This window comes from Indicator indicator, chromosome 13 (assembly GCF_027791375.1).
Source record: "Indicator indicator isolate 239-I01 chromosome 13, UM_Iind_1.1, whole genome shotgun sequence".
Taxonomy (NCBI): domain Eukaryota; kingdom Metazoa; phylum Chordata; class Aves; order Piciformes; family Indicatoridae; genus Indicator; species Indicator indicator.
In genome coordinates, this window is record NC_072022.1 from 29,265,831 (window position 1) to 29,280,242 (window position 14,412).

The following is a 14,412-nucleotide window of genomic DNA, read 5'->3' on the forward strand; positions in this document are numbered from 1 at the left end:
CCTACTGCACACCAAGCTGGGCAGTATTTCTGCTGAACTATTCATTTTTTTTAAATTATTGATTTATTAAGTAAATGAATCTAAAATTCTCTCCAATATAACTCAAGCAAGATACTTTCCTGGCAATATTCTGATTTAATTTTGACTTCTAAGAAAACAATAGGTGTGGAAGTGAACACATCCCACACAAACAGCTGCAAAACATCACAAATCAGCCTCTTCCTCTGATTTACATGCCAACAGAACCCAAAAGGTGATTTATTCCACATTTCAGTTTTCAAAGCAAGCCTTTTATGGGCTAAGGAAAATGTCACAGAATCATAGAATCAGTCAGGGTTGGAAGGGACTACAAGGCTCATCCAGTGCCAACCCCCCTGCCATGGGCAGGGACACCTCACACTACATCAGGCTGGCCAGAGCCCCATCCAGCCTGGCCTTAAACACCTCCAGGGATGGGGCCTCAACCACCTCCCTGGACAACCCATTCCAGGCTCTCACCACTCTCATGGGGAAGAACTTCTTCCTCACATCCAGCCTGAATCTCCCCACTTCCAGCTTTATTCCATTCCCCCTAGTCCTATCACTACCTGATATCCTAAAAAGTCCTGAGGTTCAACAAGATCCTGCACACCTGGGTCACAGCAACCCTCATCATCAGTGCAGGCTGGGGGATGGTGAGTTTGAGAGCAGCCCTGTAGAGAAGAATCTGGGGGTGCTGGTGGGGGAGAAGCTGGACAGGAGCCAGCAATGGGCACTGGCAGCACAGAAGGCCAAGGGCAGCCTGGGCTGCATCCAAAGCAGCATGGCCAGAGACGGAGAGAGAGGATCCTGCCCCTCTGCTCTGGGGAGACCTCACCTGCAGGGCTGTGTCCAGCTGTGGGACCCCAACACAAGAGGGACATGGACCTCCTGGAGAGGGTCCAGAGGAGGCCACCAAGATAATCAGAGGGACCTCTGAGGGTCCCTTCCAACCCACTGCAATCTGTGAATCTTTTCCACTTCAAGAAGAACAGAAATCCTGACACTTGATTTTAGACACTATCAGCTCTTCCTCCTGCTCCTCCTGCTCCACAATTAATCTGTAGCTAATTGACAAAACAAGAGCTCTCCTTCACTTGCCTTAACAACTGCCTGAAGGCAACTGGAGCTGTGCATATGGAAATGTCTTACAAAATAAGGAAAGAAAGAAACTTGGTCTTGCAGCATCTGAAACTGATTCAGCAGAAAGAGAAGGCTCAGTGCTGATGTGCTGGAAGAACAGAGCAGATGGAGCAAGCAGCAGTGAGGTTTGCAGTGAAATATGGCAGCAGCTCTGCAAGGAGACAGAAATGAGCAGTGCCCACAGACCCAAACACTGCTCTGGTTTTCTTAAGTTTGGGCACTTTGGTCAAGTAAGCAAACTGCTGGGTTGAGAACAGTGAAATGGCTTTTCCAGGCAGAGGGGAACCATGTCACAGCCCTCAGAAAAGCTGTTAGAGCAACACCCAAACTCCCACCAGCATAGGAGAGCTGTCACACTGCAGGCATTGGAACCCACATCACTTCCCAGGTAGGAAGCTGGCAGGGTTGTGCTAAAGGACACTCCCCAGGGCACTGTAATTTCTGGGCAGCTTGAAGAGCAAATCAGCTCTTCTAAGCCCGAGTCCTGGCTGCAGGCTGGCTGCTGTTGCCCAGGCTTTAACCCATGTTTTCAAGCTGCAGTTTGTAAAGGGCCAAATTTTCTTACATACCTTGGATCAAGGAGACTCCTCAGAAACTGGAAGAGTAGGAACTGGTCCTGTACAGGGTGAAGAGACAAAATATTATTGTTTTAACTGATGTGCCAGAAACCAGTGGTTCCTAAACTACACCCATTGCAGAAAGCTCTGTTCACAGCTGGTGCCCATTTGAATCACAGACTGGCAGGGGTTGGAAGGAACCTCTAGAGATCAACTCCAATTCCCCTGCCAGAGCAGGGCACCCAGGACAGGGCACACAGAACACATCCAGGGGACACTGGAAAGTCTCCAGAGAAGGAGGCTCCACAACCTCTCTGGGCAGACTGCTCCAGGCCTCCAGCACCCTCAAAGTAAAGAAGTTCCTCCTCATATTGAGGTGGCACCTCCTGGGTTCCAGTTTGTGCCAACTGCCCTTTGTTCTATCACAGGAGACCACTGAACAAAGCTTGGGCCCTGCATCATGACACTCACCCCTCAGATATTGATAGACATTGATCAGATCCCCTCTCAGTCTTCTCCTCTCCAGGCCAAACAACCCCAAGGGCTCTCAGTCTCTCAGGAGCCCAGCACTGGACAATACTCCAGCTGTGGCCTCAGCAGAGCAGAAATGAGGAGAACCTCCCTAGCCCTGCTGGCCACACTCTTCTTAATGCACCCCAGGATGCCCTTGGCCCTCTTGACCACAAGGCCACATTGCTGTTCCATGGGGAACTTGCTGCCCACCAGGACTCCAAGGTCCTTCTCCATGGAGCTGTTTTCAGGCAAGTCAACCCCTAACCTGTAGTGGTGCCTGCTGCTGTTCCTGCACAGGTGCAGGACTCTGCACTTCCTCCTGTTGCACCTCATTTAGGTTCCCCTTTGGCCAGCTCTCCAGCATGTCCAGGTCTCACAGCCTCCTGGTGTCTCAGTGTGTCTGCTCCATCACCTGAAGATGGTTCAAGCATCTGTCTTGCCCAGATACTAGGAGGCTGTTTGCTGACAACAGCCCTGCTGTGAGTGCCAGCCATGCTGAACTGCAGCCTGCAAACTGCCCTAGCAGGTAATGCACATTTGTATGGCCAGGACTCTCCCAACAGGCCAGAGCACTTCCACACAGCCTTCCTGGAGCTGAGGAGCTCTCAGTGTATCTTCCTTCTGCTTGTGGCACAGTGACAACTTACTCCTCATCCCAGCAGTCGTTTCTGGCAAGCAGAGCACCCCCCTGTAACAAGCACCAAGACCCCTGCAGTCTGACACTGTACCTTAAGGTTTGCAATGATGCTTTCCAGCTGCTCACTGAAGTGAATGGCTGCCAGCTCAGCTGCTTTACAGGGGCTCAGCAGCAGCAGCTCCTGTGCAGAGGGAAGTAAAAAGAACTATTGGCATAGGCAACAAAATTCTGCAGCAGCAGCACCATGCCCACTCTCACTGCAACTGCATCTTCACCAAGCTGCGGCACAAGGAAAGACCCCACAAAGTGACTGGGAAACACAGGAGAAGAAAGGGGACTCTGTAAAGCCATTTCTGAAAGGCTTTTTTCTTTGCCTGCAACAATGAAAAACTTTTCACACCAAACCAGGCCACAGCTCAGTCCCAAGGCAAGGAAATTATCCATCAGGTGTTCTGACAGCTGCCTGAGCAAAGAGAGACTGAGGAGGTGGAAAACAATCATCAGGGAGAGGAGAAATCTAACAACAGCCTGTGTCTTAGAGCAGAAGCCACAAGCCCATCTTCTCACAGGTGCCAGGGCACCCAGGCTGATGCCAGAATCACAGCAAGATGGGCACTGTGATACCAGGCTGTGAGGTCAGTGATGGCCACGTCCTACCCCTGCTGCTGCTGCACACTCAGGAGATGAGAGACTTGCTAATGGGCCCCTGCCCTGCTGTGCAGCACTTGCTGGCCAACATCCCCTGGAGGGGCTCTGTTATCTGAACTGCAACTCTGGGAAGCAGGCAGCCAAGGCCTGAGCAATGCTCTGGTACTGGCTGAGACCACTCAGACTCCAGGTCAGAGCTCCCTGAAGGGCTGGGACTCGCCATGGTGACTCTTCTGCTTTCAGAGCAGCACCAGGCAGGCACACCAGGAGCCAGCAGCAGCTGAGGGACCATGGGGGCAGGACACACTGTACCTCTATGTGCTCCAAAGCTTTCTGCCACACCAACTGCTTTTCTTCAGCACTGTAGCCAGGCATGGACAGGATGTTGTGAATGTAGCTGAAAACTTCTTCCTGTGAGGCACAAACCCACAAAGGGCACAGAGTGAGCTGCAGCACCACCAGCACCATACACCTGGGTATGGGAGAGCAGCTCAAAAGTCTTAGGGTGGACCTGAGGGAACAAGTCCAGAGGAGGCCACCAAGATGACTGGGGGGCTGGAGCACCTCTGCCATGGGGACAGGTGGGGAGAGTTAGGTCTGTGTAGCCTGGACAGGAAAAGGCTCCAGGCAGACCTTAGAGCTGCCCTCCAGCCTGCAGAGGGACTGTTCCCAAAGGGCTGCAGGGACAGGACCAGTAGCAATGGTTTGAAATGAGAGCAGAGCAGATTGAGATTGGATGTGAGGAACAAGTTCTGTACCAGGAAGCTGCTGGAACACCGCAACAGGTTGCCCAGGGAGGTGGTTGAGGCCCCAGCCCTGGAGATATCCAAGGTGAGGCTGGACAGGGCTCTGGGAAACCTGCTCTAGTGCAGGATGTCCCTGCTGAGTGCAGGGGGTTGGGCTGGGTGACCCTTGGGAGGTCCCCTGTAACCAAGACCATTCTGTGAATAAATTTAAAAAGAAACCAAAAGCTCTGAAACTTTAAAACCAAATCAACTCTGCTTCAACACACACAAAAATCCTTGCCTGTAGCTAAGAAAACTCAAGTGTGAAATAGAACACTTCTTAAGAGGGAGAAGCAGGACAGAAGAGCAGGGCTGCCATGGCCACTCCTAGTCTGGCCAGCAGGACAGGGTGCAGTGAAGGAGCAGGGCAGAGGCCCCTCTGGACTCACCTTCCTCAGAGGGTCCCGCAGGTAGCAGCTGATAATTTTGTCGAAGCGGAGCTGCCGCTCGTACATGAACTCACAGATCTGGAAGCTACAAGGGAAACACTTCCGGGTAAGGCAAATGGCACTCAGCTGAGTCTGCAGAGCAAAGCTGTGTGGCTCAGACCTGGCACAGCCTGGCAGCACCCAGCAGAAGGCACAAGCCAGTATACAGAGAGCATGTGGCAGCGTCTCAGGTGGAGGTCTGCGGCACATGGCTGGGTGGCTTCAGTTCCCATCTGCCGTGTGGCAGCAGTCCCAGGCCAGCTCTGACCAGCCTTACTCTGTTGGGGAAGTCACACACAACAGAGAGGAGCTCCTAAGGTGAGAGGTGAAGGACAGAGGACAAAAACCCTTTGAGAAGTCAGGTGCCATAGGTTCTGCTGTTCATAGCTCAGCTTCTTTATTTCCAGGCACCTTGGGCTCTAAGGCAGCCCAAGACCCAGTAGTAATTTGAGGAAATTTGAATATCTCTGCTGTGAGAAAAGGCTGAGAGCCCTGGGGCTGATTAGTCTGGAGGAGAGAAGGCTGAGGGCTGATCTGATCAATATCTGAGGGGTGGGTGTCAGAAGGAAGGGGCCAGGCTCTGCTCAGTGGTGCCCAGAGATAGGACAGGGACCAACAGGTACAAGCTGGAACCCAGGAGGTGCCAGCTCAGCAGGAGGAGAAACTTCTTTGGTGTGAGGGTGCTGGAGGCCTGGAGCAGGCTGCCCAGAGAGGTTGTGAAGTCTCCTTCTCTGGAGCCTTTCCAACCCCACCTGGCTTTGTTCTGTGTGCCCTGCTCTGGCAGGAGGATCTCTGGAGGTCCCTTCCAAGCCCTGCCAGTCTGTGAAGCATGGTGAACATGACTCCAAAATGTGTTCTGACCCAGCTTCCTACCTTTACATTTTAATGAACACCTTCATTATTTTAAGACTTCAACCAGATGCAATTGAGGCAAGACAAATGCAGTCTAAGTGACACTGCACTGCAGGCTCTCAGCTCAGGTGGAAGTGGCCATGCTGGTGGCTCTGGCACTCACACTCACTGAGCAAGGAGAAAAACCAAATTCAGCAACTGCATTTCTTGAGTCTGACCAATTTGGTTAACTCCTAGGCCACACAGGAGAGCAGGCATGGCACTCCCTGCCACCACACCTCTACCCCTCTGCTCCTCTGCAGTCCAAACATTAACTCACACAGCACCCACACTCAGGGCTGGGGGATGTCCTCCCTGGCCAGTTCTCCTCAGGCATGACAGAATCTCTGGAAGTGTAAAGCACAGAAAGGAGATGGTGGAAACTTTCAGCCCTTCCAGACACTACATTTTTTTCTCCTACTCAGTTCTAAAATGGGCACCATGGGGGTGGATCCAGACCCCTGCATGCTTTGTAATCCACCTGTGGGTCTCACCCCAATGAGTCATCTCCATCTGTCAGTGGTGGAGATTCACATCTACACTGATACCTTTGAGCAAGGCCTAAGCTCTGGGATAGGAAGTGCCAAAGATCATCGAGCCCTGCAGGGCTTCATCCTGAAGAGCTTCCACAGCTCTACTCCACTCTTAGCAACACACTCTGTGAGAACACGCAGGAGAGCTGAGATAGAGAGCCTGGGACTAGCAATGAGCATATTCAAGGAAGGACATGGGAATGCACCAAGTGCTCCAGACACAGCTGCAAGGCAGGAACAAGAAATGGGGAGGAAAAAAACATTACAGATTTAAAGGTATAAAGACAGTGTCCCTACACGGGACACAGGAACTCACAATTCAGCTTTCTCTGCCATCTGGATCAGACGACTCTCTTCAAACTGGACAATCCCTCCTGCCTGCAGCAATTCCAAGAGGACCTGCAGAGACAGAAGAGCACTTAACTGCCACTGGAAATGCAGCTGAGCAGCCAGGGCCATTACAAGTCCACTGCTCCTGCTGCACTGAATGCTGTGTTAACATAGAATTATTTCACAGCAGCTTTTCATTCATTGTCCTTTACCACTCTGAAGATGAGCCAGCAGTGTGCTCAGGTGGTCTATAAGGCCACCAACATCCTGGCCTGGATCAGCAATGGCATGGGCAGCAGGGCAGGGATCGTCCCCCTGTGCTCAGCACTGGTGAGGCTACAGCTTGAATGCTGGGTTCAGTTTTGGGGCTCCCACTCCAGGAAGGACATTGAAGGGCTGGAGCAGGTCTAGAGAAGGGCAACAAAGCTGAAGAGCAGTCTGGAGAACAGGGCTGGGGAGGAGCAGCTGAGGGACCTGGGGGTGTTTATAGTGTGGAGAAGAGGAGGCTGAGGGAGACCTCATTGCTCTCTACAGCTCCCTGAGAGAAGGCCGCAGTAAGGTGGGAGTTGGGCTCTGCTCCCTAGTCTCAGGTGATAGGATGAGAGGAAATGGCCTGAAATTGCACCAGGGGAGGGATAGGTTGGGAATGAGGAAAAGTTTCTTTGCTGAAAGAGTAGTCAGGGACTGGAACAGGATGCCCAGGGAGGTGTACCAGAAAGGTGTGGCCATGGCACTTAGGGTCATGGTGGTCTTGGGTTGACAGTTGGACTGGATGAGCTAAAAGGTTTTTTCCACCCCAAACAACTCCATGATTCTAGGAACATAAAGGTCTCATGCTTATGCAGGATGTTCCTGGCCTCTGTTTCTTGCTGCTGCCAAGCATCTGCAGCTGCTGCTGGGGTCGTTTCCCCCTTCACTCCAGCTGTGGACAGCACTGCCCAATTCTCCCATGCTGGCCACCATGCCTGTGCCAAGTGCCTGCTTGGCACATGCCCTTCCAGCCAGTATGGATCCCCAGGGAGGCTGACCTCTGCTTTGCAGCCTGGTGACAGCTGGTGCTGAGGAGCTCCCCTCAGGCTGTTACCTGCTGCCGCTCCGCGTGGCGCGAGTCATCATCTGGGCTGCACAGGAACTCCAGCACCTGGCCAGGAGGGAACTGCAGTTAGGCCCAGGCCACAGAGCTGCTGGCACAGCCCCAACAAGCAGCTGGTGAGCACCACTAGCGGCAGCAGCAAACCAGAACACACCAGAACCATGCCAAAGCACTGCTGCTCTGGGGGTTACTCAGCCCTTTAGTGATGGGGGAGTTGAGCCACAGCAGCTGAACATGGGCCTGGGAGTGCCCAGGGGGGCAAGAGGGACACCAGCATCCTGGCCTGGGTCAGCAATGGTGTGGCCAGCAGGAGCAGGGCAGGGATGGTGCCCCTGTGCTCAGCACTGGTGAGGCCTCACCTTGAATGCTGGGTTCAGTTTTGGGGTTCCCACTCCAAGGACACTGAGGGGCTGGAGCTGGTCCAGAGAATGGCAAAGTTGAGGAAGGGTCTGGAGAACAGAGCTGGGGAGGAGGAGCTGAGGGAGCTGGGGGTGTTTACTGAGGAGAAGAGGAGGCTGAGGGGAGACCTCACTGCTCTCTACAGCTCCCTGAGAGGAGGCTGCAGCCAGGTGGGGGTTGGACTCTGCTCCCCATTCTTAGGTGACAGAAGGAGAGGCAATGGCCTGAAATTGTGCCAGGGGAGGGTTAGGCTGGAGACGAGAAAAAATTTCTTTGCTGCAAGAGCGGTCAGGGACTGGAACAGGCTGCCCAAGGAGGTGGTGGGAGACCCCATTCCTGGAGGTGTTCAAGAAGCTGCAGATGTGGCACTTCAGGATGCAGTTTGGTGGCCATGGTAGTTGGGTTATAGTTGGACTCAATGATCTTGAAGGTCTTTTCCAACCTTCATGATTCTCTAAGATGCTGCCTGGTTTGGAATGCAGCAGCACCTCCAGAGCTGCTTCACAAGTACTTGCCTGGTCAAACAGCGTCCTGTTCACAAACAAGGTGTTGTTGGGCTTGGCAAGCTGTCGGGCAAGGAAGGTAAAGAGACAACCAACCTGCGATGGAGTGAAGTCAGAGTTCTCCACCATCACCTGAGAAGTAAGAGAGGAAAGAGAAAAACAAGAACAGGAGTGAGTGACTCTGCAGCTGCCTTTGGGAAAGCAACCAGGACACTGCAACAAGGAGCTCCTGTGCAACCACCACATCTCCTCCTTTTCTCCTGCTCAGAAGGAATCAAGGAGTGGAATCAATGAGAAGCATTGGAGGAGAAAGCTGATAAAGTGCAATTCAGGTGAAATCACAGACAGAAAAAGGAGACTTCTCTGTCGCCATATTTAATGCATGTGAGGTATCATCTACAAGCACAGACCCAGGCTGGGTGAGGAGTGGCTGGGGGAGAAGGCCTTGGGGGTGTCAGTTGGTGACAAACTGCCCAGGAGCCAGCAGCGGTCCCTGGCACCTGGCAGCTGAGTGCTGAGCTGCAGCCAGAGCAGGGAGAGCAGCAGCACAGGGAGGGGATTCTGCCCCTCTGCTCTGCTCTGCTCAGACCCCACCTGCAGCACTGCCTCCAGCTCTGGAGCCCCAGCACAAGAAGGAGCTGGAGCTGCTGGAGAGGGTCCAGAGGAGGCCACAGAGATGATCACAGAGGGCTGGAGAACCTCTCCTATGGGGACAGGTTGAGAGAGTTGTGGCTGTTCATCCTGAAGAAGAGAAGGCTCCAGGGAGACCTCAGACCAGCCTTCCAGTGCCTGAAGGGGCTCCAGGAGAGCTGGGGAGGGACTTTGGACAAGGGCTGGGAGTAGTAGGATGAGGGACAATGGCTTTGAGCTGGGAGAGGGTAGATTGAGACTGGAGATGAGGAAGAAATTCTTTGTAGTGAGGGTGGGGAGAGACTGGCAGAGGCTGCCCAGGGAGGCTGTGGATGCCCTCTCTCTGGAGGTGTTGAAGGTTCCAACCCAAACCATTCCATGAATCTATGAAAACACAACTGAGAACCTTGGCTGAGGTGAATCCATGCTCTACCCCTCATGTTCTCAAGAGGAGTCACCAGGGCAGGACTGCAAACCCCTCGTTCACATTGCAGGCTCTACTGCACAGTGTCACACAGCCAGACCTGAACCAGAGGGCAGTTACTGGCTCACTCACCTTCAAAAGTATGTCCACAATTCTCTGCTGATACTCCACAGCTTGCTTGTCATTCTTAAAGTCTTCAAAAGTCTGCATGTGGCAAAACATGGACAGCCTGAGAAGAATGCTCTGCACTGCCCAGCCCAGAAGCAAGCACAAGCAGCAGCCATGGCACCCAACAGCACTGTCAACTTCGTCATTTCTGTGCATGTGCCCTGAGCAGCAGGTTCCCAGATTGCTCTATGTAAACACCAAAAGGGTTCTGACACCCCAGGAAAAGTCCAAACAGACAGAGGAAATCCAGCAAATCTGTAAAGCAGGGAGATAACCTCTGTGCAGGAGAGAGAAGAGCTACAAAACACAAACACGTCACTCTGGGCTTGAAAGCTGGCCTCTGCTACCAGAGTCTTCTGTTCATCACGTTATATTTAAAGGCTAAAAGACCCTTCTGATCTCCTCTGGGATCTCACAGAATAAAAACCAGAAGTTCTGCATCAAGCCAGCAACTGCTGGTTTAGTTACAGCATGACCACAGTACAGAAGTGCTAGCAGATGATGCAGCTGTGACACAGGAGGGAAGCACTGGCACTGTGTCCTTCCCTTGGATGAGGTAAGTCCTGCACCTGGGAAGGAACAACAGCAGGCACCAGTACAGGTTAGGGGCTGACCTGCTGGAAAGCAGCTCCATGGAGAAGGACCTTGGAGTCCTGGTGGATAGCAAGTTCCCCACGGCCAGCAACGTGCCCTCATGGCCAAGAGGGCCAAAGGCATCCCAGGGGGCATTAAGAAGAGCGTGGCCAGCAAGTCAAGGGAATTTCTCCTCACCCCCTACTGTGCCCTACTGAGACCATACCTGGAGACTTGTGTCCAGTTCTGAGCTCCCCAGTTCAAGAGGGACAGGAATATAGTAGAGAGTGCAATGGACAAACTGGAACCCAGGAGGCTCCACCTCAGCATGAGGAGAAACTTCCTTGGTGTGAGGCTGCTGGAGGCCTGGAGCAGGCTGCCCAGAGAGGTTGCGGAGTCTCCTGCTCTGGAGCCTTTCCAGCCCCACCTGGCTGTGTTCTGTGTGCCCCGCCCTTGGTGCCCTGCTGTGGTAGGGACTTGGACCAGATGACCTCCAGCCCCCCAGCCCTCAGTGGTTCCAGGGCCAGCAGTGCCTTACCAGCGCGAGGACGTTGAGGAACTCGCGAGTGTCGAAGTGCAGCAGGGTCCTCACGTGGGGGTACAGCTCCTCCTCCACCGAGCCCTCAGTGGAGTGCAGCCGGATCAGGAACTCAAAGATCTGCAAGGACAATGCAAGCAGAGCAGAGCTCCTCTGCATCTCAGCTCACCCTGAGCACCTGGGCCAGTAGCAGCCTCTCCTGCTTTGCACTTAAGCTCTAAAGCACTGTGGGAGCCCAGCAGTCTTCTTACTTCAGTGATGTTTTCTGCTGCTTCTTAGGAGGGAAAAAATTTCCCTTTCTGAAGCTTGCCAACCAACTTATGATCAGGCAAAAAACAAAGCTTGCACTAGCAGACTGAAGTGTGTGAAATCAGCTAACTCCCTCTTCCTTCTGGCAGCTCTCCTGAGAACCTGTACAGCTCCTCTTTATCCAGGGCACAGCTCCATTCCTTGTCCCTTGGGAAGAACCAGTCACTGCCCCCCCCCTAAAGCTGCTGACACTGCAAAGACTGATTTGGGTGCCACTCAACTCTCTACACTCTCCCCTGACGTCCCAGTGCCTGAACCCAGCCAGGTCTTTGCAAAGGAAGGCGACTGTCTGCTAACCCCACTGCCAGCAGTGCCCAGCCCCAGGGAGCAGCCAGGGCAGTGCCAGCTGCAGTTGTCCCATGTCCCACCAGCTCTGGCTGCCCACAGAGCAGACTGATGCAGACAGGTGAGCACCTGTGAGCATGTGTGAGACACTGGCACCTCACGGAGAGCTGGCAGGCAGCGTTCTGCCAGCTGCCCTCAGCAAATGCCCTGATCTCTCTTGCTCCTAATCCCAGTCAGTTTTCCTGCCAACAGTCAATATCAGCCCTCTCTGTTGGCATCCTTGAACCTGATACCCACCTGCCCAACAGGAATTCTTAAGAAAATAAACCAAACCAACCCAGGCTGTGCCTAGGGGGGATTGCAGACGGACAGGGGTTACTTAAACCAAGCTCTCCGGAACACCATCAGAGCTCCAAAAAGGAGAAACCGATGGAGAAGGACTTTTCCTGAGAGTGTCTGGAGACAAGCCAAGGGGGAACGGTTTGGAGCTGAGGCAGAGCAGGGTTAGAGTGGAGCTGAGGAAGAAGTTCCTCAGTAGGAGGGTGGTGAGAGTTTGGCACAGGCTGCCCAGGGAGGCTGTGGCTGCCTCCTGCCTGGGGGTGTTCAAGGCCAGGTTGGATCAGGCCTTGAGCAACCTGGGGTAGTTGAAGGGTTTCCCTCCCATGGCAAGGGATTGGAGCAGACGACCTCTGAGGTCTCTTTCAACCTGAGCCCATTTCTAGGCTTCTGTGACTGAAGTTTTAGCAACAGCCCAGCAGGGTGACATTAACATTCAGTTACTGTGCTTTGATCTTAGCTCACTTTCTACTCCTGTTAATCCCGTGTCACATGCACTTCCCATATTTGACATGTCCTACTAGAGTTTAGAAAGATCAGACACCTGCAAGTTTCTCGCAACTCTGTAGTAAAGAATAATAATAATAAAAAAAAAAAAATTAAAATCCACATTTGTGCCACTCCCTCTGTTCCCACACTCCAACCTACAGTTGAAAGAAAAATACTCACTCCAAATGTTCAGGTTGCACCAACTGTATGATCCCACACTTTAGAAATGTCTGAGGAAATGCCACTCTAAATGCAGCCATCAAGGACACATCCACCAGATGGCTACCAGTCTCTTATCAGAAACCCAGGAAATCATACACAGCTGCCCCTGAAACACTCATCTGGGGAGAAGCTTTCCTCTGGCAGACTGCTCACCTGGTTTTTAACCAAAGGCACCAGATCTTCAGGAATGTCACCCAAGGGATATGCACGGCCTGCCAGGCAGCAGCTGCAGTGGAGAAGGGGAAAGGGCATTTTTAATACATCCTGACATGAAACAGACAGAGGAAAACAGGTTAATGCAAGGTGCTCTTGAAACAAGCTAAGAGAAACTGAGAGCAGCCCTGCAGGAAAGGACTTGGGCTGCTAGTAAGTGAGAAGCTGCACAGCAATGGGCAATGGCAGCACAGAAGGCCAAGGGCAGCCTGGGCTGCATCCAAAGCAGCATGGCCAGAGATGGAGAGAGGGGATTCTGCCCCTCTGCTCTGGGAAGACCTCACCTGCAGTTCTGTGTCCAGCTGTGGGGCTCCAACACAAGAGGGACATGGACCTGATGGAAAGGGTCCAGAGGAGGCCACAAAGATCATCAGAGGCTGGAGAACCTCTCCAGCACACAGCACTGCTGTCAATATGCAATAAGCCAATGCACTCCATGGATTTGCATCCAAGCTTTGGCAATTCCACAGCTGAAGAGGAATGGGGAAGCTCAGTATTTGTCACTAATATCTTGTCTCTTGCAACCTCTTTAGGAAGCAGAGGTAATGAAGAGGTTCTTGTTCATGCTCTTGAATAGATTCCAGAAAGAGAAGCTCACTAATGAATCACTACTGGGCAACCTCAGAGTGAGCTCCTGACAATGACAGGCAGCACAGGAGGCAGAGCTGAACACAGCCACACAGCTGTCTGGAAAGGCAAGGCACACAGGGCTGGCACAGAGCTCTGCAGGCTACAGAGGCCTTCATGGAGCACATTGGCACACACAGGACAAAGAACATTCTAAAGACATAGTCTGTGCACATCAGCAGTAAGCTGAAATCCAGGTCCCAGCTTCACCCTACCTGTGTGCTCACAGTGTGCAACAGGAATCTGTTGTGACCCAGCCAGCTCTGAAAGCAGACATGGCAATCTCTCACTGCCTCTCAGGTGTGCCAATACTGATTTATGCAGCTGGGGTAAGGTAAAACGTCTTGTTCCAGCCCTAGGCAACACCACACAACTGATAAAGGTCCTTACCTTATATACACAAGCAGCTTGTTGCCCATTACCACCTGCTCATCTGAAAACAAAAATCATTTGTCACATTTTCTTCACAAGACAACAGAGAGATGAAGTTCCCTCTGACACAGGTGCAGTTTTACACACAGCAACCTGAGCAGCTTTACACACAGCAAAGTGCACCGGAACGCTTCTCTAGTGTTTAGAATAATCTAAGGGTCACAGTTCTGGTGTCCCCCAGCACAAGAAGGACCTGGAGCTACTGCAGAGGAGCCAGAGGAGGCCACCAAGATGATCACAGAGGGCTGGAGAATGTCCCCTGCAGGGACAGGCTGGGAGAGTTGTGGCTGTTCAGCCTGGAGAAGAGAAGGCTCTAGGGAGACCTTAGAGCAGCCTTCCAGGACCTGAAGGGGCTCCAGGAGAGCTGGGGAGGGACTCTGGACAAGGGCTGGGAGTGGTAGGATGAGGGACAGTGACTTTGAGCTGGGAGAGGGTAGATTGAGACTGGGGATGAGGAAGAAATTCTTGAGAATGAGGGTGGGGAGAGACTGGCACAGATTGCCCAGGGAGGCTGTGGCTGCCTCCTCCCTGGAGGTGTTGAAGGCCAGGCTGGATGAGGCCTTGAGCAAGCTGGGCTGGTGGGAGGTGTCCCTGCTCATGGCAGGGGCTGAGACTGGATGAGCTTTAAGGTCCCTTCCACCCCATTCTGTGAATCTATGAATCATCTAAGGGGTTTCCCAGACCTTTA

The 14,412-nt window shown here is 52.8% G+C and overlaps 1 protein-coding gene across 1 annotated transcript in view; it reads right to left on the reverse strand.

Moving 5' to 3' along the window:
- Positions 1 to 14,412, reverse strand: part of VPS8 (VPS8 subunit of CORVET complex) — a 69,412-nt gene that overhangs the window by 24,406 nt on the left and 30,594 nt on the right. Inside the window, exons 24-34 of the mRNA XM_054385780.1 lie at positions 13,683 to 13,725; positions 12,606 to 12,678; positions 10,812 to 10,931; positions 9,665 to 9,736; positions 8,491 to 8,610; positions 7,568 to 7,624; positions 6,470 to 6,552; positions 4,691 to 4,775; positions 3,829 to 3,927; positions 2,960 to 3,049; positions 1,731 to 1,777 (exon numbers count right to left, since the gene is read on the reverse strand). Coding sequence (XP_054241755.1) covers positions 1,731 to 1,777; positions 2,960 to 3,049; positions 3,829 to 3,927; positions 4,691 to 4,775; positions 6,470 to 6,552; positions 7,568 to 7,624; positions 8,491 to 8,610; positions 9,665 to 9,736; positions 10,812 to 10,931; positions 12,606 to 12,678; positions 13,683 to 13,725 — 889 coding nt within the window. The remainder of the gene's footprint in view (positions 1 to 1,730; positions 1,778 to 2,959; positions 3,050 to 3,828; positions 3,928 to 4,690; positions 4,776 to 6,469; positions 6,553 to 7,567; positions 7,625 to 8,490; positions 8,611 to 9,664; positions 9,737 to 10,811; positions 10,932 to 12,605; positions 12,679 to 13,682; positions 13,726 to 14,412) is intronic.